General features: G+C 65.8%; 1 protein-coding gene across 5 annotated transcripts in view; it reads left to right on the top strand.

The window, feature by feature from the left end:
- FGFR1 (fibroblast growth factor receptor 1) overlaps positions 1-24,181 on the top strand; it is a 29,705-nt gene extending 5,524 nt beyond the window's left edge. For 2 of the 5 annotated variants that reach the window (XM_074563903.1, XM_074563904.1), the window contains exons 2-18: positions 1,385-1,572; positions 10,785-11,048; positions 11,797-11,880; positions 12,336-12,511; positions 14,410-14,533; positions 15,310-15,500; positions 17,187-17,331; positions 18,873-19,076; positions 19,650-19,794; positions 19,953-20,074; positions 20,199-20,309; positions 20,431-20,621; positions 20,766-20,888; positions 21,040-21,110; positions 21,584-21,721; positions 22,232-22,337; positions 22,456-24,181. In XM_074563903.1, the coding sequence (XP_074420004.1) occupies positions 1,482-1,572; positions 10,785-11,048; positions 11,797-11,880; positions 12,336-12,511; positions 14,410-14,533; positions 15,310-15,500; positions 17,187-17,331; positions 18,873-19,076; positions 19,650-19,794; positions 19,953-20,074; positions 20,199-20,309; positions 20,431-20,621; positions 20,766-20,888; positions 21,040-21,110; positions 21,584-21,721; positions 22,232-22,337; positions 22,456-22,632 (2,463 nt within the window). In that variant the 5' untranslated portion in view covers positions 1,385-1,481 and the 3' untranslated portion in view covers positions 22,633-24,181. Of the gene's footprint in view, positions 1-1,384; positions 1,573-10,784; positions 11,049-11,796; positions 11,881-12,335; positions 12,512-14,409; positions 14,534-15,309; positions 15,501-17,186; positions 17,332-18,872; positions 19,077-19,648; positions 19,795-19,952; positions 20,075-20,198; positions 20,310-20,430; positions 20,622-20,765; positions 20,889-21,039; positions 21,111-21,583; positions 21,722-22,231; positions 22,338-22,455 lie in introns of all 5 variants that reach the window. The other 3 variants (XM_074563905.1, XM_074563907.1, XM_074563906.1) reach the window with 3 other exon arrangements.
- The last annotated feature ends 272 nt before the right edge of the window (positions 24,182-24,453 follow it).

Below are 24,453 nucleotides of genomic sequence, written 5' to 3'. Positions count from 1 at the left end.
AAGCCCAGCGGGACCATTAACGGCGGCCGGTGTCAGGACCTCCATCCCAGGCGCCTGTGGAGTCACAGATGTGTCGCGGGGGTGGAGCGGGGCGGGGGGGGGGCGTTCGTTCGCATCCACACTGCTGGAAACAGTTGGCCAGGGGCGGCTGGGCTCGGGCTTTGGCTCCGGCGTCCCCCTCGGACGTGTTTTGGCAGAGCTCCACGCTCCCAGCATGGCGGGGAGGAGGGATGAAGGCCATGGAGGGCACATCCCCGGGGCGCCCTGAGCCAGGATCAGGCTCTGCTTGGTCTCCCTGGGCCAGAACCCGGCTCTGATGCCTCCTGGCGCGGAGCGGTGCCCTGGCAGGGGAAGGGGACGGGGACGCGAGGGGACGGGTGGGCTGGAGAGCCCGGCTTGAGAGCTGGCAGGGACAAGAGCGAATTGCAGTATTGGCCGTGGAAGCCGGGGGATTTCTCCCCAAACGGCTGCTCCGAAAACAGCTGTTGGTGGGAAGCGATCTGCCGCAGGCGGGAGCTAACCCCTTCAGCTCCGGGAAGCCTTCCCATGGCGGGGGGCTGCGTGCCTGCCCTATAGATCCTACAGGGGGTGGAGGGGGCCGGGGTTTGCAGCAGGATCTGCCTCGCCGGGGGTGCACAGTGACATGGGCAGTGTCAGATTTTGGTCCGAATAATGTGGGATTTGCCACAGCGGAGCGAGGTGCCGCTGGTCCGGAGGGGGGCGTTTGGGGCAGAAGATGTGGGAAGAAGGGAGAGAGGCAGGAGGGGCATTCGCCGGCATTCCTGCAGGGGAGAAGTGGCCTTTCAGAGCCCGACAGAAACATCTCTCCTGTCCCACAGAACTTGTCAAGATTTCGAGATTGTTTTTCATCTGAGCAAAGTTAAAGAAAACCAAGAAATTTCTGGGAGCTGCCACACCGCGATGACCCGGCTTGGGCCATGGGGGTTTTTGTCGCAAAAATCTTGCGGCATGTTGATCCGTGTGGGAGTCCCTCTTCGCAGCACAAACCAAGCACAGGGAGAGGAGTGCAGGGGAGCAGAACTCTCCCGTTTCTTTAACCGGCCTTTGAAAATTTCTCCCGCCGTTCTGGGAGATTTTGCTGCATTCGATTCTGCTTCGCCAGCGGTTTTACTCTCGACACATCAGCGCTTTTGCGCGGGGAAAACATAACCCTGTCCGTCAGCGCTGGGTCGCTTCAGCCTCCGCGGGGACCGGCCGCCGCGGCTCGGCAGCATCTCGCTGCCCGGGAAGATGCCGGAGGAGCGTCGCCCGCGCTGGCGAGCGCATCGCCCCCGCGGAGCCGCGCTGTGCACGGAGGGGGCCGGATGGCGGGGTGCGGGGGTGCCTCTCGCCCTGCCCTGACTCTCCCTTTCCTCCTTCGCAGCTCGGAGGGGCTGACGGCCCGGCGGAGACCCCCCCCGGGGTCCCCATGGAGTGGGAGTTGCGGAGCCCAGTCGCCGAGCAGTAGCCGCAGCAGTGGGATGTTTACCTGGAGGTGCCTCATCCTTTGGGCTGTGCTGGTCACAGCCGCGCTCTCAGTTGCCCGGCCGGCCCCCACCCTGCCCGACCAAGGTAAGAGCGAACCACCGCGGCTCCCTCCTCCTGTGCGGCTCTCTCCCGGCCATGCGGTCACCGCTCTCCGTTGCGGGAGAGGCGGAGGCTGGCGTGAGCTCTGGGCACGGGCACGTCCTCCCGGCAGCGGCGCGGTGCCACGCTGGTGGCTGTTGGCTGGTGCCGGTGGGGATGTGGCACATGTTGTCTGCCGAGAGCGGTTCGCGTGGGCACAAGAAGCGCGTGCACGGTTCCAGCGTCGCCCGTGGATGTGTTAAACCCGGAGGGAAATTGTGGCAAAACCCCACGTTGTTGGTCTGGAGGAGGGTGCAAAGCCCCAGGGGCTGTGTCCCCGGCAGGGGATCATTGCGTGTCACGGCACTTGCTCCCCTGTGACCATCTGCAGCCCGAGACGTGCGTGAAGCCTTCTCCCACCCTGCTGGGCACGGGGGTGATGCCGGGCTCGGCAGGTGGGGATGAGGATTTGGGCACAGGGCACCGGGGCAGGCTTTGCAGCGGGCAGTGTGTGGGATGAACGCACCCCGCGGAGACCCCCGGGATGCTCCGGCGTTGCTCCCGGCTGGGGAATGCCCACGGGGCTGGGCTCAAAGCCGGGGCTGGGTCAGGCGGCTCCTGCAGCCCCGATGTCCACATCGCTGGGGCTGGGGGGCTCAGCCCCGGGCAGGGGCATCCCCCTCGCTTCTCGTCGCTGCTTCCCCTAAAGGCCTTGCAAGGGCTGGTGGCCTGTGATGGGCAGGATGGGGGTTTGTCCCCGACGCAGCCCCGCGGGGCTCCGCAGCCCGGTGGCACCCCGGGATGCAGGGGATGGGCTGTTGCGGGTCACCCGTCCCCGAGGGAAAGCACGGCTCCAGCATTCCACAGCCCTGGCCTTCCCCGCGGTGAGGCGGAGAATAAACAGAGCAGGCAGCGCCGCGCAGGGCTTCTGACTTGCGGCCTTTTGGTTTTAATTACCCAAGAATGTCTGGTCTGTGGGGTACTGCTTTTCTTCTTAAGGGTCGCTCCCCCTTCCCTCCCCCCGCCACCCAAACCCCGAGAGGCGGATGGCTGGTGCTGCCGGCGCGGGCACGGCACTGCGCGGTGCCTGCGGTCCCTTCACGGCTCAGGGATGGGGACGGAGCTGGCACCGATGAGCAAACCACGCTGCGGCTGGGGTCCCCGCACCAGCCCTGGGGGGGGACGACTGGGGATGGATGCCGCGATGCTGTCACCGGCGGGCTGGGGACTGAGCAGCAGGTAGCCTGGTGACAGAGACGTCCCGGGAGATGGCTGGGGCTGGGAATGGTCCCACGGGAGCGGCAGAGGAGCCCGGGCAGAGCATCGCCGCTCACAGAGATCATCTCCGAGATTTTTCCATTGGCGTGCTTACTCCCCGCTTCTGTAAACAACGGGGTTGACAGTGGTAAACATGTTTTTCTCGGGAGATTGCTCTTCTTGGAAGAGGTTTCCTGGTGGCGTTGGGGTGAGGATGGCTCTCGTGCTGCCGGGAGAGCGGTGCTGGCAGCCCCGGCTGGGAAAGCTGTCGGGGTGTTCAGGCCGAGGGATAATTTGAGGAAAGGTGGTTTTTGGGGTGCTTAGGGAGCCCCGCAGCCCCAGCAGGGATTGGGGAGCAGCCTCCGGCGGCGGAGAGGCTGGAGAGGAGGGAGCTGGTTCCTCGCCAGCCTCATGCCAGGGCTAACAATAACCTCTGGAAACGTTTCCCGACACGGTTCTCACCAGGGCGGCCCAATTAGTGCCACAGCAGGAGCTCAGCTGGGGAGAGTCCGTCCCTTGGCTCCGGGGCCGGCTGCTGGGAACACAATGTTCCCGGCAGGACGCGCGGGATGGGAAGAGCCGGTCCCAGGCCAGGACCCGCAGCCAGGGTCGTGCCACCGGCACCTTGCAGGTCCCCTGCCAGGGTGGGCTCCGTGTCCAGCCCTGGGGGCATTCGGGGTCCCGCGGGGCATCGTGTCCCCGCATCTCCTTCCCCAGCATCGCCAACGGCTCACGAGCGTCGGAGCATCATCCGGGGGGCAGCGGCAGCCGCGCTCCGTCCCCTCCGCGACGGAGGCAGCAGCTTTCCCGGACTTTGTTCTGGATGTTTATGGGGTTTGGGTTTACCCCCGGTTCTGAGGCAGCTGAGCTCCCTTCTCAGACAGGGCACCGTCCCCCGCGCCCGGCCGTGGCCGCTGCCTCGCAGGGCTCGCAGCCCTGGCCCGCCTCCCCTCCTGGCGTGGGGAGGGGGCTCGGGGGCCCTGCCTTTGTCAGGGGCTCGCTCCCGTTGCTGAAAAATCTGCAGCAAATAAAATATTAATGGGCACTTGCAGCATTTTATAGTTACCTAAATTTGGAGGTGGTAAAAAAAAAAAAAAAAAAAAAAAAAAAGAGCAGCCCTAGTTAAGGGGAAAAGCCAAGAAATTTCCATGAGCAACCTCCATCGCGCTCCCTCACAAAGCCGCTCTTTGTCTCCAGGTTAAATAGAAACCTGCAGAAAATTGCCGAGGGGATTTTTTTTTTTCTTTCCCTCTCTCCTTGTCTGCTATTGTCCTCGCCGCTCTTCAGGCATTTCCACCGCCCGGGCTCTGCCTCATCCCTGCCTGGGGGGTGCTGGGGGTGCAGGGCAGCCGAGCAGGTTTTCCTGGGGAGCGGGGCACTGTCGTGTCCTGGCGGGGGGGGGGTCCTGCCTTGGGCAGGTCTTTTTGGGGCACGCTGAGCCCCGACGGCCGCCCCGGTGCAGCAGATGCATCCCCTCCCTTTCCCAGGGGGATGCATCTGCCCTCCGGAGCTGGCGGGGGTGGGGGGGGGGGTTTGGCAGAGGAGCCCATGGCTGCAGCCCCCTCCCCATGTGGCCGAGCCCCCGTTGGGGCGGGGGGCTGCCCCATTTCCCAGCCGCCCAGCTGGCCGCAGGCTTAACCTCCCCCCGGCCCATCTGCGGGGCCAGCGGGGGCCCTGGCTCCCGGGGCTTTGTTGTGACCGGTTCATCCGGGGGGGTCTTGCTCTGCACCCAACCCAGGGGCCAAAAGTCAGGGCTGGGGGGGGGGGGGGGGGGGGGGGGGCGGTGCTTGGCTCCAGGGACCCCTGTGAGCATGGGGCTGTGCTGCCGCCTCTCCCCAAAACTCGCTCTGTGCTGGCAGGAACATCGTACTGGAGCGTGGGGGCTGTAACCTGCCCCCCACCCCCCCAGCAGCAAAGGCGTTTGGGGCTCTTTGGCTCAGCAGTAGCCTGGGACATGCTGTCACCGGCCACGGCATCCCCGGAGGTGGCACAGCGAGGGTCCTTGGCTTGTCCCCGCTGCTCCCCGGGTGGCCTGCTGGCCCTCGGTCTGTGTCCCGCTCCCCGTTTCCCTGTTCTCCAGCCACCCCCCCCCCCCTTGTTTCTGCAGCTCTGGGTGTCTCCCCGCCCCTTGCCCCGGGGATCCCCAGGGGATGGGGTTTGGAGTAGCCCATTCCCCCCTGGAGCCCTACGAGATCCCCATGGAGCCTCCTGCATGTTTGCCATTGATGGCAACAGCCCAGGGTCGGTACCGGGGCTCGGGGGGGCCCAGCAGCCCCCACCCGCACCCCCGAGCCCCCCGCTCCCCCAGACCCAGTCGCTGCAGCCGCTCGTCCCCGGGGCACCGCCGTGTCCTCTGGGGCATGGCGCGGCGGCCGTCCCCTCCCCAGCTGTTGAGCGGGCATTGTTCCCTCCTCCCGCCTTCCCACTCGCACGCTGTCACTCCGGCCCTTAATTGAGGAGGAAAAAAAGAAATATGAGTCTTTGGGCGCAGCAGCGGCGCCCTGCCGCAGCCCGGGCTGCCCCACGGTGAGCGGAACCAGGCCAGAGGGTGCCGGGGGGTGTCCCTGTGTCGGGGGGCTGGCTGGCTGCTGAGCCCCCCGCCATGTGCAACAGCGCAGGGCTGCTCAGGAGAGATGTGGGGAGACGAAGCCGCCGAGCCAACGGTTATTGCTCAAAGCCATAGGCGCCTGTGCGGATTGGGGTGTTCGCTTGTGCCCCCTGGCATGGGCAGGACCCCCCCCCCGGCCGTCCCCTGGAGCCCATGGGTGAGTGCCTGTGCCCCGAGGGCTCCGCTCCGCTGCAGAGCTGCCAGCGTGGCCGGGGGTGTCCCGGGGGGAAAGGGGTGGATTTATTCTGACAGCTTTGCAAACCACCCGCACGCCTGTTAATTAAATGCTGCTGCGGTTGACACGCAGGGGCTGGGGGGAGCGGGAGTGCCCGGGGCAGGGCAGAAATCCCCCTCTCCCTGCCGGGGGAAGCATCCAGGGACTGGAGGGTGCAGAGAAGCCCAGCGCCCCCCGGGCTGGCTTGGTCAGGAAGAGCCATGGGTGCCTTGAGCCCCCCCAGGGAAGAGCCATGGGTGCCTTGAGCCCCCCCAGGGAAGAGCCATGGGTGCCTTGAGCCCCCCCAGGGAAGAGCCATGGGTGCCTTGAGCCCCCCCAGGGAAGAGCCATGGGTGCCTTGAGCCCCCCCAGGGAAGAGCCATGGGTGCCTTGAGCCCCCCCAGGGAAGAGCCATGGGTGCCTTGAGCCCCCCAGGGAAGAGCCATGGGTGCCTTGAGCCCCCCAAGGAGGAGCCATGGGAGCCTTGAGCCCAGCCAGGGGTGCCTTGAGCCACCCCCAGGGAAGAGCCATGGGAGCCTTGAGCCCCCCAGGGAAGAGCCGGGGTGCCCCCGAGCCCCCAGTCCTTGCCTGCTGGCATTTCCCTGCTGCAGCCTTTCCCCGGGGAAGGGGAGCCAGGGATGCTCATTGCCCCAGGAGCAGCCGGGATGCAGGGATTCTGCTGGGGGGACCCCCTGGGGTCACCCCCCGGTGCAGCCCGGGTTGGGGGGCGGGGGGGGGGTCAGCAGGGCGAGGAGCTTTTTAAATAAGAAAGAAGCCAATCCCCGCGTCCCGGTAAGCGCTTCCTGTTGGGATTAGCGGGGCTGCCGGGCATGTGTGTGCTTTTTCTTCAGGAAATACCTTCGGAAAGCCCCGCTGGGGTCTCCAGGGCAACCAGCGCCCCCGGCCCCGCGCCCCCCGCCCGCATTGTCCCCGCGCCGCTTTGTTGGCCGCTTTATTGCCACCACCGTGGCCGGCACAGCCCGCGGCTCCCGCGCTCGGGGGGCCGCACGCCGGGATGCTCTGCTGGGGACAGGGACAGGGGGACGAGGTTAATCTGTGCCGCTGCCCTCCCCAGGGCAGCTGCCCCGTGTCCCCGTCCCCCCGCCATCCCCGGTGGGGCCGGCCCCGGGGGAGCGGGTGACAGTTATATGCACTTGGTGACACTCTCCATCTGGCCGGCGCTCGCCAGCCTCGGCTCCGCTTTCGGTTCCATTTCAAAGCTGGAATAAAGCAATAAAACCCCGGCGGGCTGCGCTGGCCGCTGGAGCGTGCAGCTACTTTTCGGGCTCGTTTGGAAGCGCAGGCGCCATCGGCCGAGGCTGGGGCTGCCCCTCACCGGGGACCTCGGGGGTGCCTGCGGGCTCCTGTCCCCACCGGGAAGCTGGAGAGTTTAAGTTAAAAAGGGAACAGGAGATAGTTTAGATGTGCCAGATCTAACGTGCCTATTGTGCTTTCTCCAGGCAGGCGAGCAGCGGGCGCTGCTGGTATTTTGTTCGCCCTCCTCCTCGCCGTCGCCCCGTTTTGCTCAAAGATGCCGTGAGCGCCCCTGCAGCCGGGCTGGGGATGGGAATCCCCCCGCCCCAGGCACTGCCCAGCCGCCTTGGTGCGATGCTGGGAGCCTGCGGAGCCTCGCCGGGCAGGCACGGGCCCGCGGAGGAGAGCCAAGCGTTTGTCTGGCTGATTAAACCTCAGCGGAGGTGGCCGGCTCGGGGCTCGCTCGTGCCCCGGTGGCAGCAGCCCCCGGGCTGGCGGCTCTGCAGAGGGGCTGCACCTGGAGCCTGGTTTAGGTTACGGACAAGCAGAACCTATGAAAAGAGACGTTTCGGGCTGATGGAGCCCCGGGATGGAGCGGGCTGGCACTAATTAACATAGGCGGAGGACACACTGGTAACGCGCCTCGTGCTGCCGGCTGCTCCGTGGCGAGGGGCAGCTGGGACCACGCTGCCCTGGGAGCACCTGCTGCCATCCCTGGGTTTACGGAGCGGCAGCATTTCCGAGGGGAATCCTGTGCATCCATCAGCTGTGGTGGGAGCTGGGCTGCCCCGGTGCCCACGGTGCCATCTGCCTGCCATGGCCACCCCGCAGCACCACCGGCCAAGCCCGCGCTGGCCCAGCCCTGCTCCCAGCCGGGGCGTGAGCGAAGGGTGCCCTGAAGGAGCGGTGGCACTTGCCCAGGGACCCCCGCAATGCTGTGCCCGTGGGAAGGGATGCTGCTTCCCCGAGCCCCAGCGGTGGACTGGGGGTGGCTCCAAGATTTCCATCCATCCGAATTCCTCCTCTGCCCCCAGGCCGCCTCCTCCCCAGTCTGCAGCTCCGGCTGAGGGATGTTTGCCAAGCGCGAGGATGGCAGGAGCTTCCTTCCCTCCGCCAGCACGGTCCTCCAGACCTTTCCGGGCAAGTTCATGGGCAGGTGGCCTTTCCACGGTGGTCCCTCGGGCAGGCTCAGCGAGGAGGTGACCTGTACGAGCTCTTGGACCACAGTGGTGTCTTTCTGGCTAGAACTGACCCTGCGCTGGCCCAGCATCGGTTCACCTGTGGTGTGGTGGGACCCCACAGGTCCAGCAGTGCCCACCACGGCCGCAGGACGCCAGACCCTGGACCTGCGCGTGGCTCTTCGTGTGCCGGCGTGCGGGTGGCCTGGGACAGGCAGTGGGGGGCATCAGGGGACGTTTGTGGGCAGTGGGTGTCCTCAGCAGCTCCAGCCGCCTTCTGCCGGTCGTTCTGTTGGATAAGGAGTGTTTGTTCGTGCGTGGGGAGGGGGGCAGAGCCGAGCGCCGGGGATACGGACGCAGCGAGATAAGGGCAGATACGGCTGCGGCTCCGCGGCTCCTGTTGGTTGGGGTTTTCGTGGCTGTTTGTCGCGCGCTGACCTTGCTCTGCGTGAGAAGGGAATCGGGACGGGCAGGAGGACGTTGTGTCACCGAGTGCCGTGGTGGTCACACACACAGCGACGGGACGGGACGCGGCTGCTGCGCTGTGTGCGCTGGAAGATGCCTGTGACTAATCCCTTGAAACACAAATCGGAGAAGTGCCCGTCCTGCGAGAGAAAAACAGGGAAAACAGGATTGGAAAAGCAAGACCCTTACCCTGCCACCTAAGGGACTCCCACCGCTCTTCATATTCCGCGTGCAAACGCTTTGGAACCTCCTGCTGCTGGATCTGGAGCCCTGGCTTTTGGTCTTCCAGCGGATGAGGAAAGTGAATTCCTCCCCAGCGCTGTTTTCCTTCAAGCAAAGGGAAAAGGAGAAACTCTGGAGCTGCTCCTAGGTGTTTTTCCCATGAAGCTTCTCATCGGTCGGAGGAAAAGAAGAGCGGCCAGAAAGCGCGGTGCAGACCACGCTGTGCTAAAGGAGGGTTTCTGAAGAGCTGGTTTTTGGCGAGTTTCATTGCTGGCTGCTGGTGTGTCCCGGGAGGAGCGGTGCCCGCTGCCCGCCTGCGCTCTCCGCCTGCGCTGGGCCGCTCGGGGGGTGTCCGAGGGGGTCTGGTGCAGGCAGGGACCCCACACCGGCTTTTGGTGGCGGCTGTGCCCGGGACGAGCTGCTCCGCGGCTGCTCGGAGGGTGAACACACTTGCCTGGCTCGGTGGGCACCGAGGCAAGGGTGATGGCGTGTGTTAGCGCTGCGGTGAGACAGCCTCTCCGACGCGCGCTCCGATGCTGTGGGCGTTCGCAATTAGCTGCTCTTTTGCAAATTGCCACGCGGCTCGCTGGGAGCCGCCTGGGTCCCAAGGGAGAGCTGTGGCTTCGCTCTTGGCCCCGTGGCCGGCATGCGGTGCCTGCGGGCTGCGTGCCCACCTCGCTCCGTGACAGGGGTTCAGCCCTCAAGGTGTGGAAGAGCTGAAGTTTGAACGTTTCTGGACCGGTTCTGCTGGGCCGCCCGCGCAGGGTTTGGTGGGATTTCCCAGCCCCCAACCTGGACCCCTCGGATATGGAGTGGTTGCACCCTGGAGAGCTTTGGCACCATCGGCGTTTGCCCTCAGCCCGCCCGAAGCTGCCCTGCCGCCGGCCCGGAGGAGAGCTGGAAGCGCGGTGCTTCCTTCCAGGATGCTGTTGAGCGGCTCTGGCCCTCGGGAGCGGCGTTCGCCGCACCGTGTGCCCTCCCTGCTGCTCCCGGACCCGGAGCCATGCACGCCGGCCCGTGCTGCTCGTACCCCGGAGGATGCTCACGCTGCATCCGCTCCGCACCGTCACAGGGAGCCTCAGCGCCCACCGAGCTGCAGCAGCCTGAACCCCGCCTTGGGCTGCGGAGTGCGAAGAGATGGTTTGAAATCCAGGCGTCTGCCCCAAGCGCAGGGAGAGCCACGCGTGCACCGCCACGGAGGGCAGCACTCGAGGACGGAGCCGCGTCTGCGCTGCCGGGGCCAGGAGAGACAAGATCACATAGCAGCGGGATGGAGAGAAAGGATCTTTGTGCTGCGGACACAAATGTCGCATGGGGAGCAGCTGCAGCTCTCCCTGCCCAGGGCGCTGCCATGGCGAACGCCGCCACCGGCACCTGTTTGGCCGGAGCTCCCCTGGGCTGACCTTTCCCAGCGCTGCCGCGCTCGCAGCCCCTCGCTCCCCCGCCTGCTCTCCTGCCGCAGCCCCTCGTCCCCCCCTGCCCTTCCTGCCCCTGCCCCGACGCGCTCTAACCGGGGCAAGGCACGGGGAGCCTGGCCCGCTTCGCTGGCTGCCCGCTCGCGGTGGTGGGGATCTGCGCAGTGGCAGAGCTGAGCAGGGATTCGGGATGCTCCTGGCTTGGGTAGGATCCGGCCGCTCCAGCTAGCTCTGCCTGGGGTGTCTCAAATTGCCCATTTCTCCCCCGTTTCGACGCTCCCCCTGGGCCGAGCGGTGCTTGGCAAGAGGCTGAGGGGTGCGTTGGTGCTTTGGGACTCCCCGGGCACCGAGCGGGTGCTGCCGCGGGGGTGAAGTGCTTGGTGCTGCTTGGGGTGCTCGCAGCCTCTGACTCCCCCCTCCCCTCCGCCCCGGGGGCAGCCGGTCCTCGGTGCCACCGCGGGAGCGTCCCAGCAGCGCATGTCGCCTCATTAACACAGAGCCGCGGCGGCAGCAGCAGCAGCAGCATGGTTTCCTCTGGTCTCTATTCCTTTTCTCCTTCTTTTTTTTCTTTTTTTTTTTCTTCTTCTCTCTCCTAACTCCTCCAGTTCTGCCCAAAGCCAAAATCGAAGTGGAGTCCTACTCGGCCCACCCCGGTGACCTCCTCCAGCTGCGCTGCCGGCTGAGGGATGACGTCCAGAGCATCAACTGGGTGCGCGACGGCGTCCAGCTGGCCGAGAACAACCGGACGCGCATTACCGGGGAGGAGGTAGAGGTCAGGGACGCGGTGCCCGAGGACTCAGGGCTCTATGCCTGCATGACCAACAGCCCCTCGGGGAGCGAGACCACCTACTTCTCCGTGAACGTCTCAGGTTCGTAGCGGGGAAGGGGCAGCCCTCGGGCCGGGCTGCGGAGGAAGGAGCGGGCTGTCTCTGCACGCCTGGTGTTACCCGCACGCATGCGTCTGTCCGGCCGCTCAGTGAGGTGGGGACAGACCTGCGATGGTCTCCTCCGACCTGCCAGAGGAGGTACCGGCGCGGTGCCGTGACGTCCCTCCCGCTGCGGTGCAGGGAGGAGCAGCTGGATGTTGTCGCCTGTTTGTCTGCACGGGGCCGGGGGGCGGCGGGGCTGCCCGCAGCAGCGGGCACACACTGGGCGTGAGCCGGGTCCGTGTTGGCGTTGACGGAGCGTGAGGCTGGAGGAGAAGGAATGCTCGAGGTCGGGAGGTGTCCACCGAGGCTTGGGGCGTTTCTGTGCCCACAGGGTCTCGGCTGCCGCCCCAGCTGGGCTGGTGGCACCGGGCACGGGGAGAGGAGCCGTGCTTGGACACGCGGCATGGAGCCCTGAAGTCACCTCTGGGGACACATTGCTTCGTGACGTCCACGGGCTGTGGGCACTGGGACGGCAGGCACTGTCAGCCCTGGCTGCGCCGATGGGCACGCACAGCGTTCAGCCGGGACCCCCGCAGCTCCCGCTGTGCACCACGCTGCCCTGCCCCAGCCACCCCCCGCGCACAGTCCCTCGCCACCAGCCCGCGATGCTCCGGTTCCCGCCTGGTCCCCCTCGGGAAGGGAAGGGTCCACGCGCGGATATTCAGCCGGGCCGTCTCGTCTCTTGCAGACGCGCTCCCCTCCGCGGAGGATGATGACGACGAAGACGATTCCTCCTCGGAGGAGAAGGAGGCGGATAACACCAAGCCGAACCGTACGTTGGGTTTGTCTCTGGGGCCGCCCAGGCCTTTGGCGGGGGGTGTGGGGAGGCTGCAGATGCGTGTGAGCATTGCCCAGGGACGGAGAAAGGCAGGCGAGGGTGGGCAGGGGCGAGGATGGGCAGGGGTCCTGCTCCAGCCCAGGGCACCCGGCGATGGCGAGGCCTCGGTGCGGGGAGCGGGTCTGGGCAAAGGAGCCTGGCTGGAGCAAGGGGAGGTGCCGGCATGGCCGCACTGGGGCGGTCTGTGCACCTCGCAAAGAAGGGGTCCCGCAGGGCTGCCGTGACTCCTGCATAACACCCCGTGTCCGGGAGCTCCCCTCCCTGCCAGAGCCAGGCTCAGCTGCCGGCACCTCTCCAGCTTCCCTGGGCATCCTCGGGGACAAACCACGGGCGAAACGCCCATGGCTGAAGCCCCGGGGTGCTGATACCCCCCCGGCTCTGCTCCCCAGAGGCCATCGCTCCCTACTGGACCTATCCCGAGAAGATGGAGAAGAAGCTCCACGCCGTCCCCGCCGCCAAAACGGTGAAATTCAAGTGCCCGTCCAGCGGGACGCCCAACCCCACGCTGCGCTGGCTGAAGAACGGCAAGGAGTTCAAACCCGACCACCGCATCGGGGGGTACAAGGTACGGGGGCCGGGACGGGAGGCAGCAGGGGGGCAGCCCCCAGCCCTGCCTGCGCGGATGCTGCCCTGGGCTCCATCTGTCCCAGGCTGTGCCGCACCTCCAGGGGCCGGAGGGCTCGCTCCGGGGAGGGGGAGGATCGGGAAGGGGCTCTGCAGCTTAAGAGGCACCGAGCCCCCCGCCCGCGCAGCCCCCGGCGGGGGCAGATGGGCCCCTCTGACATTCCTGTTGCAAAATAGCCCTACGGCAGTGACCTGCTTCTGGGTCATGTTTGCACCGGCTCAACCCCTGGGGGAGGGGGCGGCGGGCGAAGCAGCCTGCCTTTGCCGGCTTCGCCTAATCCCCCCGCCGGGGAGAGGGGGTCTCGGCGTCCCCGGGGGCTCCCGGGGGTGGCTGGGCAGCCCTGGGGCTGCAGGGGTGGACGAGCCCCTCCGTGTCCCAGCGCTGGTGGGCAGGAGCTGGGCCAGCAGCCCGGGGGTACCGGCTTGTCAGGGAGGGGGTCCTGGCCCGTGCAGGGCGGCCACGTTTGCTCCCGGAGCTGGGCAGGGGGCTGCAGCGCTGCTCCCCCAGCACCCACAGCGGGTCCAGGCTGCAGAGCCCCCCCGGGCGGGATGGGGGCTCGGCTTTCCCCCTCTCGAAGCTCCAGTCTCACAGTGGGGGTGCTGCTGCTGATGCTTAAGAGCCCCAGCGGTGGGACCAGCGTGCCAGGACCCCCCCAGCTTCTCCCCTCCCCAAAGGAGCGGGTGGACGGCGCTTCTTCAGCATCCAGGGCTGCTGTGGCACTGGGGCAGCTCCAGCCCGGGGACCCCCGGGTGACCCTACAGGGGGGCACCCTCCCCTTTTTTCATGTCTCTCAGGTAGTTTTGTGGAGCGGGGCTGCAGCCTCGCACCCCTGGGTGGGTGAGACGCCCACCCGGCGTGGGTCCCCCAGGCCGGCCCAGCCGGGTGCTGCGGGGCCGTGGCTTCGGGCGCTCGCTCGCCACCGAGTCCTGCGCCGCGTTGCGCAAATGGGATCCAGCGGTGGCCCCGCGTGCCACGCGAACCAGCCGGGTGCCAGGGACACCCAGCGGGAATGCGGCCACGTCACGGCACTCGGCTCCATGTAGCATGTCCCGGGGAGGGACGCGGGCTCACGCGTGGGCAGGAGAGGGGCTGCTGGCAATGCCACGGCTCCCCAGACGGCGACAGCAGGGTGCCCTGGATAGCTAATGGGGCCGAAATGCAGGACTGTGGAAATAAGCAGTTTCCAGCTGGGAGGGAGGAATGCAGCCGCCCTGGCAGGGAGCGGGGCTTGGGCAGGACTCGCCAGGAGGAGCCGCAGCCAGAACCGGCGGCGGGGCAGGGCATAGGAATGCCATCCCGGTGTCCCATAGCCGGGAGGGACCTGGGGAGCGCTCACAGCCCAGCCGGGACACCGGGACCCATCCCAGAGGAATGGTGCCTGGTCAGCGGCACCCACGGGGGTGTCCCGGGGGCACGGTGTGAAGCGCCCAGGCTGCGCCCTGCCCGGCACGGTGCCCTCTCGCCGGCGGGGCTGGCCACAGGTCCCAGCCGGGGGGCAGCGGCTCTTCCCGGGCTGCGGGGGAACAATGCCGGTCTGTTCCCTGCGCACGCTGGGGGCCGCCCGAGAGGGGTGTCCCTGCGCCGGGCGAGCCCATCACGCTCGGCTCACAACATCTGCTTCTCGGCGCAGTTGGCTCCGTGGCGAGGCTGTCCTGGGACAGCTGGGAGCAATTACGGTCCCTCTGTAGGAAAGGGGAAAGGTGACCTCAAAGGGAGATTTATGTCCTGCCTGTACGGTGGGGGCCGAGCTCTGACGTGAGTGGGAGCGAGGGCTCGTGCGCTCCAGCCCGCCAATGCCTCGCACGTAACGGGGTCTGTCATCCTCCCTGTGCCCCCAGGTCCGCTACGCGACCTGGAGCATCATCATGGACTCGGTGGTGCCGTCCGATAAGGGCAACTACACCTGCATCGTGGAGAACAAGTACGGGAGCATCAACCACACCTACCAGCTGGATGTCGTGGGTGAGGAGTGTGGGGCTGGGGGGGTTTACCCGGGGTCCCCGACCACCCTCCCCACGCACCCCTGGCAGAAACGGGTGCTGCGCCCTGCGAAATGGGGGTGGGGAGTGCTCATGGGGACGGGCTTGTCATCCCCGCGGCTGCCCCCCCCCACCCCCGGCGAGCACCTCTGCGGCGCATCGGGTCCGCGGGGCAGAAGGTTCACCTCAGCCCGTTCTGGGGGGTTTTAATTGTGGTGGAAATAATTTCATAGACCAGACAGAAACTTTTTCTAATCGCCTTATTAGCCATAATTCCCAGCTGGGAAGGCTGGTCTGAGCAGTTCCACATGTGGAGCTGCTCTAAATGCCAGTAAATGAACCATTAAAAATGTGATTTAATTTGATTACACTGAGCAAACTGAAGGGAACAGTCAGCGAGGTGAACAAAGGGGTTTGTTAATGCTGACTCACCACAGTGGCAGCCGCTTTGTTAATGGCCGGGGCCCTCGTTAGGTTTGTTTGACCTCTGACCCCGCCGAATAGGTACTGCTGTCCCCATCCCCGCGCCGCCATGTCACCTGTCCCCATCCCCAACCCCTCCTGGCTGCTCTTGCCCCGTGGCGGGGGCCGTCCCCCGGGGAAGGGGGCACCATGGTTCTGCCGGGTGCATCAGCGCCCACCGCAGCTGGGGGTCCCCGTGCATAGGGGGGGCTGCAGGGTGCAGGAGCTCCCCCGTCGGGGGGTGGCCGAGCACCCCGAGCCCTGCCGTAAGGTGCCCCGTCTCCCTGGGTCCCGCAGAGCGGTCCCCGCACCGGCCCATCCTGCAGGCAGGGCTGCCTGCCAACAAGACGGTGGCCCTGGGCAGCAACGTGGAGTTTGTCTGCAAGGTCTACAGCGACCCCCAGCCCCACATCCAGTGGCTGAAGCACATCGAGGTGAACGGCAGCAAGATCGGCCCCGACAACCTGCCCTACGTGCAGATCCTGAAGGTAAAGCCGCACGCCGGGCTGCCCCAGCCCGTGTCCCCGCAGGCTCGCCCGTCCCGAGCCGGGGCAGCCGTGTGGGGTGGTGGCCGCAGGCGAGAGGAGCCGCTTGGGGCTGGGGACCACCGGCTGGAGCCCCAGAGCCGTCAGCGGGGTGCCCGGAGGAGCTGGGGTGAGAGGTGGGCAGGGGGGGCAGCATGGTCCCTCTGCAGCCCTACAGGCTCTCGCCGTGGGGCTGGGGGGAGCCTGGGGGGCGAGTGCGGCGCTGGACGGGGGGAGCCCAGCCCCTGCTCCATCCCGGCAAGAGCAGCTCGCTCCTGCGCACAGCGAGCAAAGCGGCCGCTCTGCGGACTCCCGGGGTGCACCGTCATCCCCCGCCCTGTCCCCAGGGTGCACAGCTGTCCCCAGCCGTGTCCCCAACCCTGGGGTGTGCAGCCGTCCCCAGCCATGCCCCCCATCCCGAGGTGTGCAGCCGTCCCCAGCCATGTCCCTGGGGTGCACAGCCGTCCCCAGCCATCCCCAACCGTGTCACCAGGGTGCACAGCCATCCCCAGCTGTGTCCCCAATCCCGGGGTGTGCAGCCGTCCCCAAGCATGTCCCTGGGGTGCACAGCCATCCCCAAGCATGTCCCTGGGGTGCACGGCCATCCCCAGCCGTGTCCCCAGTCCCGGGGTGCGCAGCCATCCCCAACCGTGTCCCCAACCCTGGGGTGCGCAGCCATCCCCAGACGTGTCCCTAGCCGTGCCCTTGGCTGGGTGGCAGTGGGGAGCAGGATTACAGCCCCATGACTGCCTGCCTGTGCCCCCCGGCAGCGGGTACGGGGGGGTCGAGCAGCCCCCCTGGGCTGGCAGAGCCGGTGCCGACGCTCCGGGCGCTGCCGTTCATGAGCGCGTCAATGTGACTCCATGTTGTTGGTCTGTTCCAGCACTCGGGGATTAATAGCTCTGATGCGGAGGTGCTGACCCTGTATAATGTGACAGAGGCGGAGAGCGGGGAGTATGTTTGTAAGGTTTCCAATTATATTGGCGAGGCCAACCAGTCTGCGTGGCTCACTGTCACCAGACCTCTGGCAAAAGGTAATCGGAAGAACGCCCGGCGGGGTGTTTCCTCGGACCGTCAGTCCCCGGCGGTGGAAAACAAAACTCTGGGCTCTCTTGTTTCTGCTGTGTTTCTGGTGCGACAAGCCATGGAAAAATACTCGGCGGGGCCGGCTAGGCTTTGCGCTGTGTGTGTGTGTCCCCGTGTTTCCCCTGTGTGCTTCCCACCCGGGTGCTGCCAGCCCCGCACCCTCGCACCCGGCCCGGGCGCCCCGTCTGTGCCTGGCTGGGGATGACACGGTGCCGCGTCCCCTGTCTGCGCTGCCCTCCCGTCTCCGTCCTCCCGTCTCCGTCCCTGCATCGCGCACGCCAGCCGGCCGGCTCTGCCCGAGGTTCATTTCTCCATGTGGCCCATTGCCAGCATGTTCCGATGGGCAGGACACGCAGTTTGGTGAAGGGTTTTTAACCAGCATCTCCTTAGGTCCGCCGGGATGAGTGGTCATCCCGAGGGTGTCTCTCGCAGGGCTGCCGTGGTCTCTGTCTGCTCCCCGGGGGTCTGGCAAATGAGACTGGGCTCTCCCTCCTCTCTGGCCTTCTTCCCAGAAGATCTCATGTCGTTTGCTTCTCCGTTTTTTGCTTCCATTTTTCCTTCTAGACGGCTGGCGTTAACACAACAGACAAAGAAATGGAAGTCCTTCACTTAAGGAATGTCTCATTTGAGGATGCTGGGGAGTATACATGTTTGGCGGGTAATTCTATTGGGATCTCCCATCACTCTGCATGGTTGACAGTTCTCGAAGGTATATACTCCTCTTCCTCTCCCTTTCCTCCCTCCTTTCCAACGTATGCATTGCGGTCCGGGAGAGAGCGTTTCCCAGCCCCTGTCCCCCCGCCGCAGAGCTGGGTACGGTGCAGCGGGAGGGCGGCGGGGCTGCTCGGCAGCCGGAGCGGGATGGGGAACGTGTCCCCCTGCTGTCTGCTCCCCTCCGCCACCCAACTGGGGTCCGTCCCCTGCCTCCACCCCCCGATTGGGGTCTGTCCCCCCGCTCTCTCCCTGCCCCAGGCGATGCATACCCGGGGGAACGTAACCAGGGGCTGCTCCGCTGGAGCAGGACGGTCCCGTGCCGTAGGGCAAGGCCAGCGCTGCCCACGCAGGGGGGCAGGGAGCAGCAGGGGGGGCTCGGGGGTGCTGGCAGCGCTGCCTACGGGGGGCTGGCCTTGCCCTGCGGCACAGGACACGTGCTGGGGCTGTGTGTCGCTTCTGCTGCGCTGCCGGGGACTCTGCCCCTGTCCCCATTGATGCCGCTCCTCGGGCATCAATGCCGCACGGACCAACGCCTGATAACAGCCACCGGGGAAGTTTTTGGGGCGCTGCATGGTTGCCGCTTTCCAGCCAAAAACTTTTCCCCGTTATCAGCCGCTGCTTGGTCAGCCGGGTGTGCTCGGAGGTGGGACAGGAACCTCGACTCCCTCTTGCACCTGTCTCTGAGGCTCCGCTCTTTGGGGGGGGCAGGTTGGGGCAGGTTGGAGCGATGGCAGCTCCCACCCTGCCAGGTTCACCAGTTTGTGGCCACACTGGAGCGTGCCACATGGCTGCAGCTGCTCTGAGCTGTTCAGGGCACTGCCACCTCCTCTGCCACCGGTGGCCACCAAAGCGGGGTCTGCCCCACGGCACGGCAGGGATGGGACCCTCCCCGCCAGCCTGGGGGTCCCATGGCAGGTTGCTGCCGCTGGAGGTGCTTCTGGCTGCTCCGCCCCGAGCTCTGCCCGCTCGTTCCCAGTAACGCCTGGACTCCCGCAGCCCCGGGCACTGCTGGGTGGCCCCCACCATGCTCAGGGTAACCCCCGGACCCCGAGGGACTTGTAGCTCCGTGCGTGGGCTGAACACAGCAGCTGGGGAGGGGACCCGTCCTGGGGGTGTCCATGATGCCCCGTCCCTGCGGGGTGATGCATCCCCAGCGCAGCCCCGACAGGAGACCTCTGCTCTGTCCCACACGGCCCCGGCTGGGGGACATGGGCACTGTCCCCCCCACTTCACGCCTTTCTCAGTTGACCCCTTCCCAGTGCCCCATCCTGCCCCGGCACGTGCCTGCGGATGCAGTGGATGCGTTGCACAGCCGCGGGGACGAGGATCCCGGGGGTGCCCGCACTCTTTCCCCGCTGGGGTGGGCAGGCAGCCCCCCAGTCCCCGCCACACGCTGCGCTGCACCGAGGTCTCCGGCGATGCAGAGCGTGTCCCCGCTGAGCACGGGGAGCAGCTGGCGGGGATCGCCCAGCACCACTCTGCTGCTCGGCCCCGGGCGGGCCGGCGGGTGCTAACGCCCTGTTCACGCCGACCCAGCTATTGAAGACACCCCGGCCATGATGACGTCCCCCCTCTACCTGGAGATCATCATTTACTGCACTGGGGCCTTCCTCATCTCCTGCATGGTGGTGACCGTCATCATCTACAAGATGAAGAGCACCACCAAGAAGACGGACTTCAACAGCCAGCTGGCCGTGCACAAGCTGGCCAAGAGCATCCCCCTGCGCAGACAGGTAACAGAAAGTAGAGAGGGGGTTTGTTTGCACCTACTGCCCCTCCTGGGGGAACTGCCCTTCCCACGGGTTGGGGGGGAGGTTCTGGAGGAGGATGGATGGGGGGAGACCTGGGACCAGCCCACCCTGCTGCACGTGCCACCCCCTCCATCCTTGTGCCCGTCCGTGGCACGGGGTGAGGACCGTCCGTGGGCTGTACACCAGTCCAGCAGCACGGCGAGCAGGGGGGGCCGCACAGCCCCCCCACATCCCCGCTCGGTGAGGGTGATGAGGAGGACCAGAAGGATTTACAGCAATTCGGTGTTCGAGCAGAAGAGCGTGTTTTACTCACTGAGGAGACTGGAGAACTCCCAGGCTGTATATTTTGTGGTATCGGCGTGCTGGAAATTAATTAAAAATTATTTAGTCCGGGTCCAAGGTGGAAGCCTGCAGAGGTCCCAGGTGGAAGCCTGCAGGCAGCCCTGGGGGGGCAGCAGGGGAAGGGGGCTGCGGGTTGGGGCGCGAAGGCTCCCGGTGGCATCTCCCTCCCGGCGGGGACCCCCGGCGCTGCGAGAAGGTAACCCACGGCCCCCGCTGCAGGTGTCGGCCGACTCCAGCTCCTCCATGAACTCGGGCGTGATGCTGGTCCGGCCCTCGCGGCTCTCCTCCAGCGGCACCCCCATGCTGGCCGGCGTCTCCGAGTACGAGCTCCCCGAGGACCCGCGCTGGGAGCTGCCCCGGGACAGGTGAGGTCCCATCCCCTGCGGGGACGAGCTGCCAGAGCAGCCTGGGTGGGAGCTGGGTGAGGATGGTGGCACTGCCGATGCCATTTGCCGACGCTGGCCACCGACCTGCTTCTCCCCATGGCCACCGGCCCCCGCCTCAGGGTGTCTCCTCCCGCCAGGCTGATCCTGGGCAAGCCCCTGGGAGAGGGGTGCTTCGGGCAGGTGGTGCTGGCAGAAGCCATTGGCCTCGACAAGGACAAGCCAAACCGCGTGACCAAGGTGGCGGTGAAGATGCTCAAGTGTAAGTGGCAGCGAGAAGCAGGGGGGTCCCGGCACGATGCCGCAGGCTGGGGCTGGGTGTGCAGCATGTGGGGGACCCAGCCTGGTCCCCCCATCCCTGACCGCTGCCTTCTCCACCGCTTTAGCCGACGCCACGGAGAAGGACTTGTCCGACCTCATCTCCGAGATGGAGATGATGAAGATGATCGGCAAGCACAAGAACATCATCAACCTGCTGGGAGCCTGCACGCAGGACGGTGAGGGGGCGCGAGCAGGGAGGGGGGTGTCCCCTCTGCTGTCCCTCCGGCCTCTCTCCCCGTGCCGGGAGGGGGCTGACTCCGCTCCGTGGTCCGGCCGCTCATCCCGCCGTCCCCGCAGGTCCCCTCTACGTGATCGTGGAGTACGCAAGCAAGGGCAACCTGCGGGAGTACCTGCAAGCCCGGCGGCCCCCCGGCATGGAGTACTGCTACAACCCCACCCGCGTCCCCGAGGAGCAGCTCTCCTTCAAGGACCTGGTCTCCTGCGCCTACCAGGTGGCCCGGGGCATGGAGTACCTGGCCTCCAAGAAGGTGAGGAGCTCCCGGGGTGCGGTGGTGGGATGGGGAGCCCAGCAGCTGGGCTTGGGGAGGCTGCACCCTTCCCTCCCAGCCCGTTTCGTCGTGGGGAACCATCCAGGGCTTCGGGGACCCCCTGACAGCCCCGTGCTCGGTCAGTGCATCCACAGGGACCTGGCGGCCAGGAATGTCCTGGTGACCGAGGACAACGTGATGAAGATCGCTGACTTCGGCCTGGCCCGCGACATCCACCACATCGATTACTACAAGAAGACGACGAATGTGAGTGGTGGGCGAGGGGCTTTGCGGGGGCAGGCGAGGGCAGCCGGGCTCTCCGTGCCGGGGATGCCCCGACCCGCGCTGGCAATGCCGCGGGCGTGCAGGGCTCGATCCCTGGCAGCACGGACCGATGTGGGGCTTTCTTGCGTCCCAGGGTCGCCTGCCGGTGAAGTGGATGGCCCCAGAGGCTCTGTTCGACCGAATATACACTCATCAGAGCGACGTGTGAGTAGCGGCCGCGGGGCGAACGCTCCCTGCCCAGCGTCGGGATGGGTCGGGGGGAGACGGGGAGCAAGGGGGAGAACCCTCGTTTGTCTGCTGGGCACTTTGCCGTGGGCTGGGGGACGCGGCCCCTCGTGGCCACCCCGGCCAGCAGCGCTCTTGCTGCCTGCGTCGCTGCCTGCGTCGCTGCCTGCATCTCGCAGCATCTTGCGGAGGTCCCAGCGCCCGCTGGGGAGCAGGATCCGCGGCGCGCCAGATGTGATCCCTCTTAATTTAAGGAAAATGCAATTAGCGTCAGCAGACAAAATATTTTGAATGCAAATTACGTTTGGCGCTGGGACTTGTTTGTCTCGCAGGGCGAATCAAAGCTGTTAGCGCTTGTCCCTCCCCGCAAACGAACTTCTGAAATGAAATGGGGGTGCCGGCTCCGTGGGAGCCGCGTGCCCCAGCGTTTGCCCTGTGCTTGCCCCGGGCAGGTGGTCCTTCGGTGTGCTGCTGTGGGAGATCTTCACGCTGGGCGGCTCGCCCTACCCTGGCGTGCCGGTGGAGGAGCTCTTCAAGCTGCTGAAGGAAGGTCACAGGATGGACAAGCCCAGCAACTGCACCAACGAGCTGTGAGTGCGGCCCTGGGACCGGGAGGGAGGGAGATGTCGGCACCCCAAGCCCCCCCACCGGGCCGGGGACCGGCACCGCCGCCTCTCCCCGCAGGGTCGGGAGCCTCCGGGTGCCATCGCAGGGGCTGGGGGACGCGGGGGGACGCGGGCAGATGTGCAGAGTCCCTTTCCCAGCAGTTCCCAGCCCTGCAAAAACATCAGCTCCATTTGTTTGGGATAATCGCCATCTCCCTTCGTTATTTCTCAGCGGGAGTGAATCCCGGGGTGACCCCGGACTAGCTGAGCTCCCCGGACACCCTCCTCCCGAAACAGCTCCGCATCCCTCCCAGTGGCTGGGAGGGTGGGCAGGGAGTTCCCGTCCTTCCACCCAAGGCATATTAGCCCTAAATCCCTGGAATAGCGTCTTTGCTGGCCACGGGTCCCGGTGGCTGTCTCTGGGTGCTGCTCCGCTCCCATGGGTGGGGGGTCCCCAGCCGCCCGCCTGGGCTCAGCCCCCACCTCCCCTCCCAGGTACATGATGATGCGGGATTGCTGGCACGCCGTCCCCTCCCAGAGACCCACTTTCAAGCAGCTGGTGGAAGACCTGGATAGGATCGTGGCCATGACCTCCAACCAGGTAGGAGAGGCGGCACCCGCGAGTTGTCCCCCCCCTGCACCCCCCTGCCGGCGGTGGGCACTCCCCGGGGGGTGCCCGCTCCCCTCCTGAGCCCGTCCTCGGGGTTCGTCCCTCCCAGGAGTACCTGGACCTCTCCATGCCGCTGGATCAGTATTCTCCCGGTTTCCCGGACACCCGCAGCTCCACCTGCTCCTCGGGGGAGGACTCTGTATTTTCTCACGACCCTCTTCCAGACGAGCCGTGCCTTCCCAAGTTCCCCCCTCAGCACACCAACGGTGGACTGAAGCGACACTGAGGGTGGTGCTGCCAGCAGGGACTGCCGTGCCGTGCCCTGTGTGCCGTGCCCTGTGTGCCGTGCCCTGTGTGCCGCGCCGTGTCGTGCCCGCGGACGCCGCCCGCGCAGCCCGCTCGTGCTGAGCTATTGCAGAAAGGGTTCAGAGACACAACCATAGCATCTCACGTAACCAAAACCACCCACCTCTCCTGCCAGCTTCTCCTGCCGCCTTAGTTGTGAGCTCTCTGCAGCCCAAAGGTTTTGTTCTGGTGGGGTTTTTTTCTTGGTTTCCTTTTTTTTTAAAAAAAAAACACCCTCTTTTCCAAGAAGTCTGTGCTTGAATATTTCCGCTTGGTGAAGCCGAAATCCTCTCCTGTGGGCAGCGCCTGGCCAGGGAGCCAGCCACCCATCCCGGGGCGGCGTGTCGTGTCCAGGCTTACCTGTGACTCGGAGAACTCGCTCGGCCGAGCCCGGTGACGGGTTTCTGTGGGCACGCTGGAAGCCTCGCTGGCAGCACCGGAGTCCTGCCGACACGGCGTCGCTGCCCGAGATGCTCCGGGGCTGGTCCCGCAGCGCCAGCGCCCCCGGGCTCTGCTGACCAACCCCTGGTCCCTCGGAAGCGGGGGACGCGGCCTTGGCATTGCTCGGCACTGAGGGCGGGGGCGGCCACGTACACCAGTGCTCGAAACAAACGTCCTGTGTACATAACTAAAAATATGTATAAATATGAATATATATTTACATGTCTTTTTAAAAGGGTTGTTACCAGAGATATACCAGTTTGGTAGTAAGGTACTAGTGGCTGGTAGATATCAGTTGCTATAAAAAAAAAAAAAAGTTCATATATTTTGCTACTTTTGCTGTTTTTATTTTTTTAAATTATGTTCTAAACCTATTTCAGTTTAGGTCCCTCGATAAGAATTGCTGCTGCTGCTTCAGTTTTATATGGGGTTGTATTAAACAATAATAATAATAATGTGTCGATGCCTTTTGGGAATACGTTGTCATTACGTGCCTGGCCTTGCCCTGGTTCCCCCCCGCCGTGTCCCCCTGGGGCCGGGCATCGCCCGCGGCACCATATTGGTGCTTTAGGTGATGCCGGGCCGGTGCCCTGGGGAGGGGGCTGCAGCCCCTGCCCCGCTCGCTGTGGGAGGGAGCGGGGGGTCGCGCCGGTCCCACGCTGGGACACCGGAGCGGTGCCACGTGGGTGCCCGCTGCTGGCCCGGAGGACACGTGCCCCGCGCAGCCCCCGCTCCCCAGGCGATGCCCGCCAGTGCCTTACCGGCGCCCGGGGGAGCATCCTCAGCCGGGCTCCGCGCTGCCCATCCGTCTCCGTCCCGGCGGCGGTGCCCGGCTGCCCGAGCTCCGCTCCACAGACAGGGCATTTCCCCGGCTGGGGAAGGGGCCGCCTGTGCCCCCTCCCTCCCCTGTCGCTGGCGGTGAGACTCCAGAGCCAGGGCGCTGTTACTTGAAAAGTTTATTTTGCCTTTGTATGGAGAAATATTATTTGTTGTAAACTCTTCTGTAATGAATCTGGAATTCTTGTAATTATTAAAGACTTTAACCGAGACTTTGCCAGCCCTGGCCCCGTCCCTGGGGGGGCGGTGGGGAAGGGGCTGTAGGGGGTCTGGGCACTAAAGCTCATCGAACGACCGGTTTGGGGAAGCGACGTTCAGAGGATGGCGGCTGCTTTTGTGGGAACTCTTGTTTTTCATGGCTCCAACATTCCCTGCAAAAACATTCTCCCGTTCAACAACCAAATGCCATTCGCTGCCTTTTTGCTACCAAAAGGACACCTGCGTGACCGGGATGTGACAGAAAGTGTCTCCTGGGGATGACCCA

The sequence above is a fragment of the Larus michahellis genome, chromosome 20, assembly GCF_964199755.1.
Source record: "Larus michahellis chromosome 20, bLarMic1.1, whole genome shotgun sequence".
NCBI classification, from domain to species: domain Eukaryota; kingdom Metazoa; phylum Chordata; class Aves; order Charadriiformes; family Laridae; genus Larus; species Larus michahellis.
Note: the sequence above shows the minus strand (reverse complement) of the source record. Positions and strands in the feature narration are given on the sequence as shown.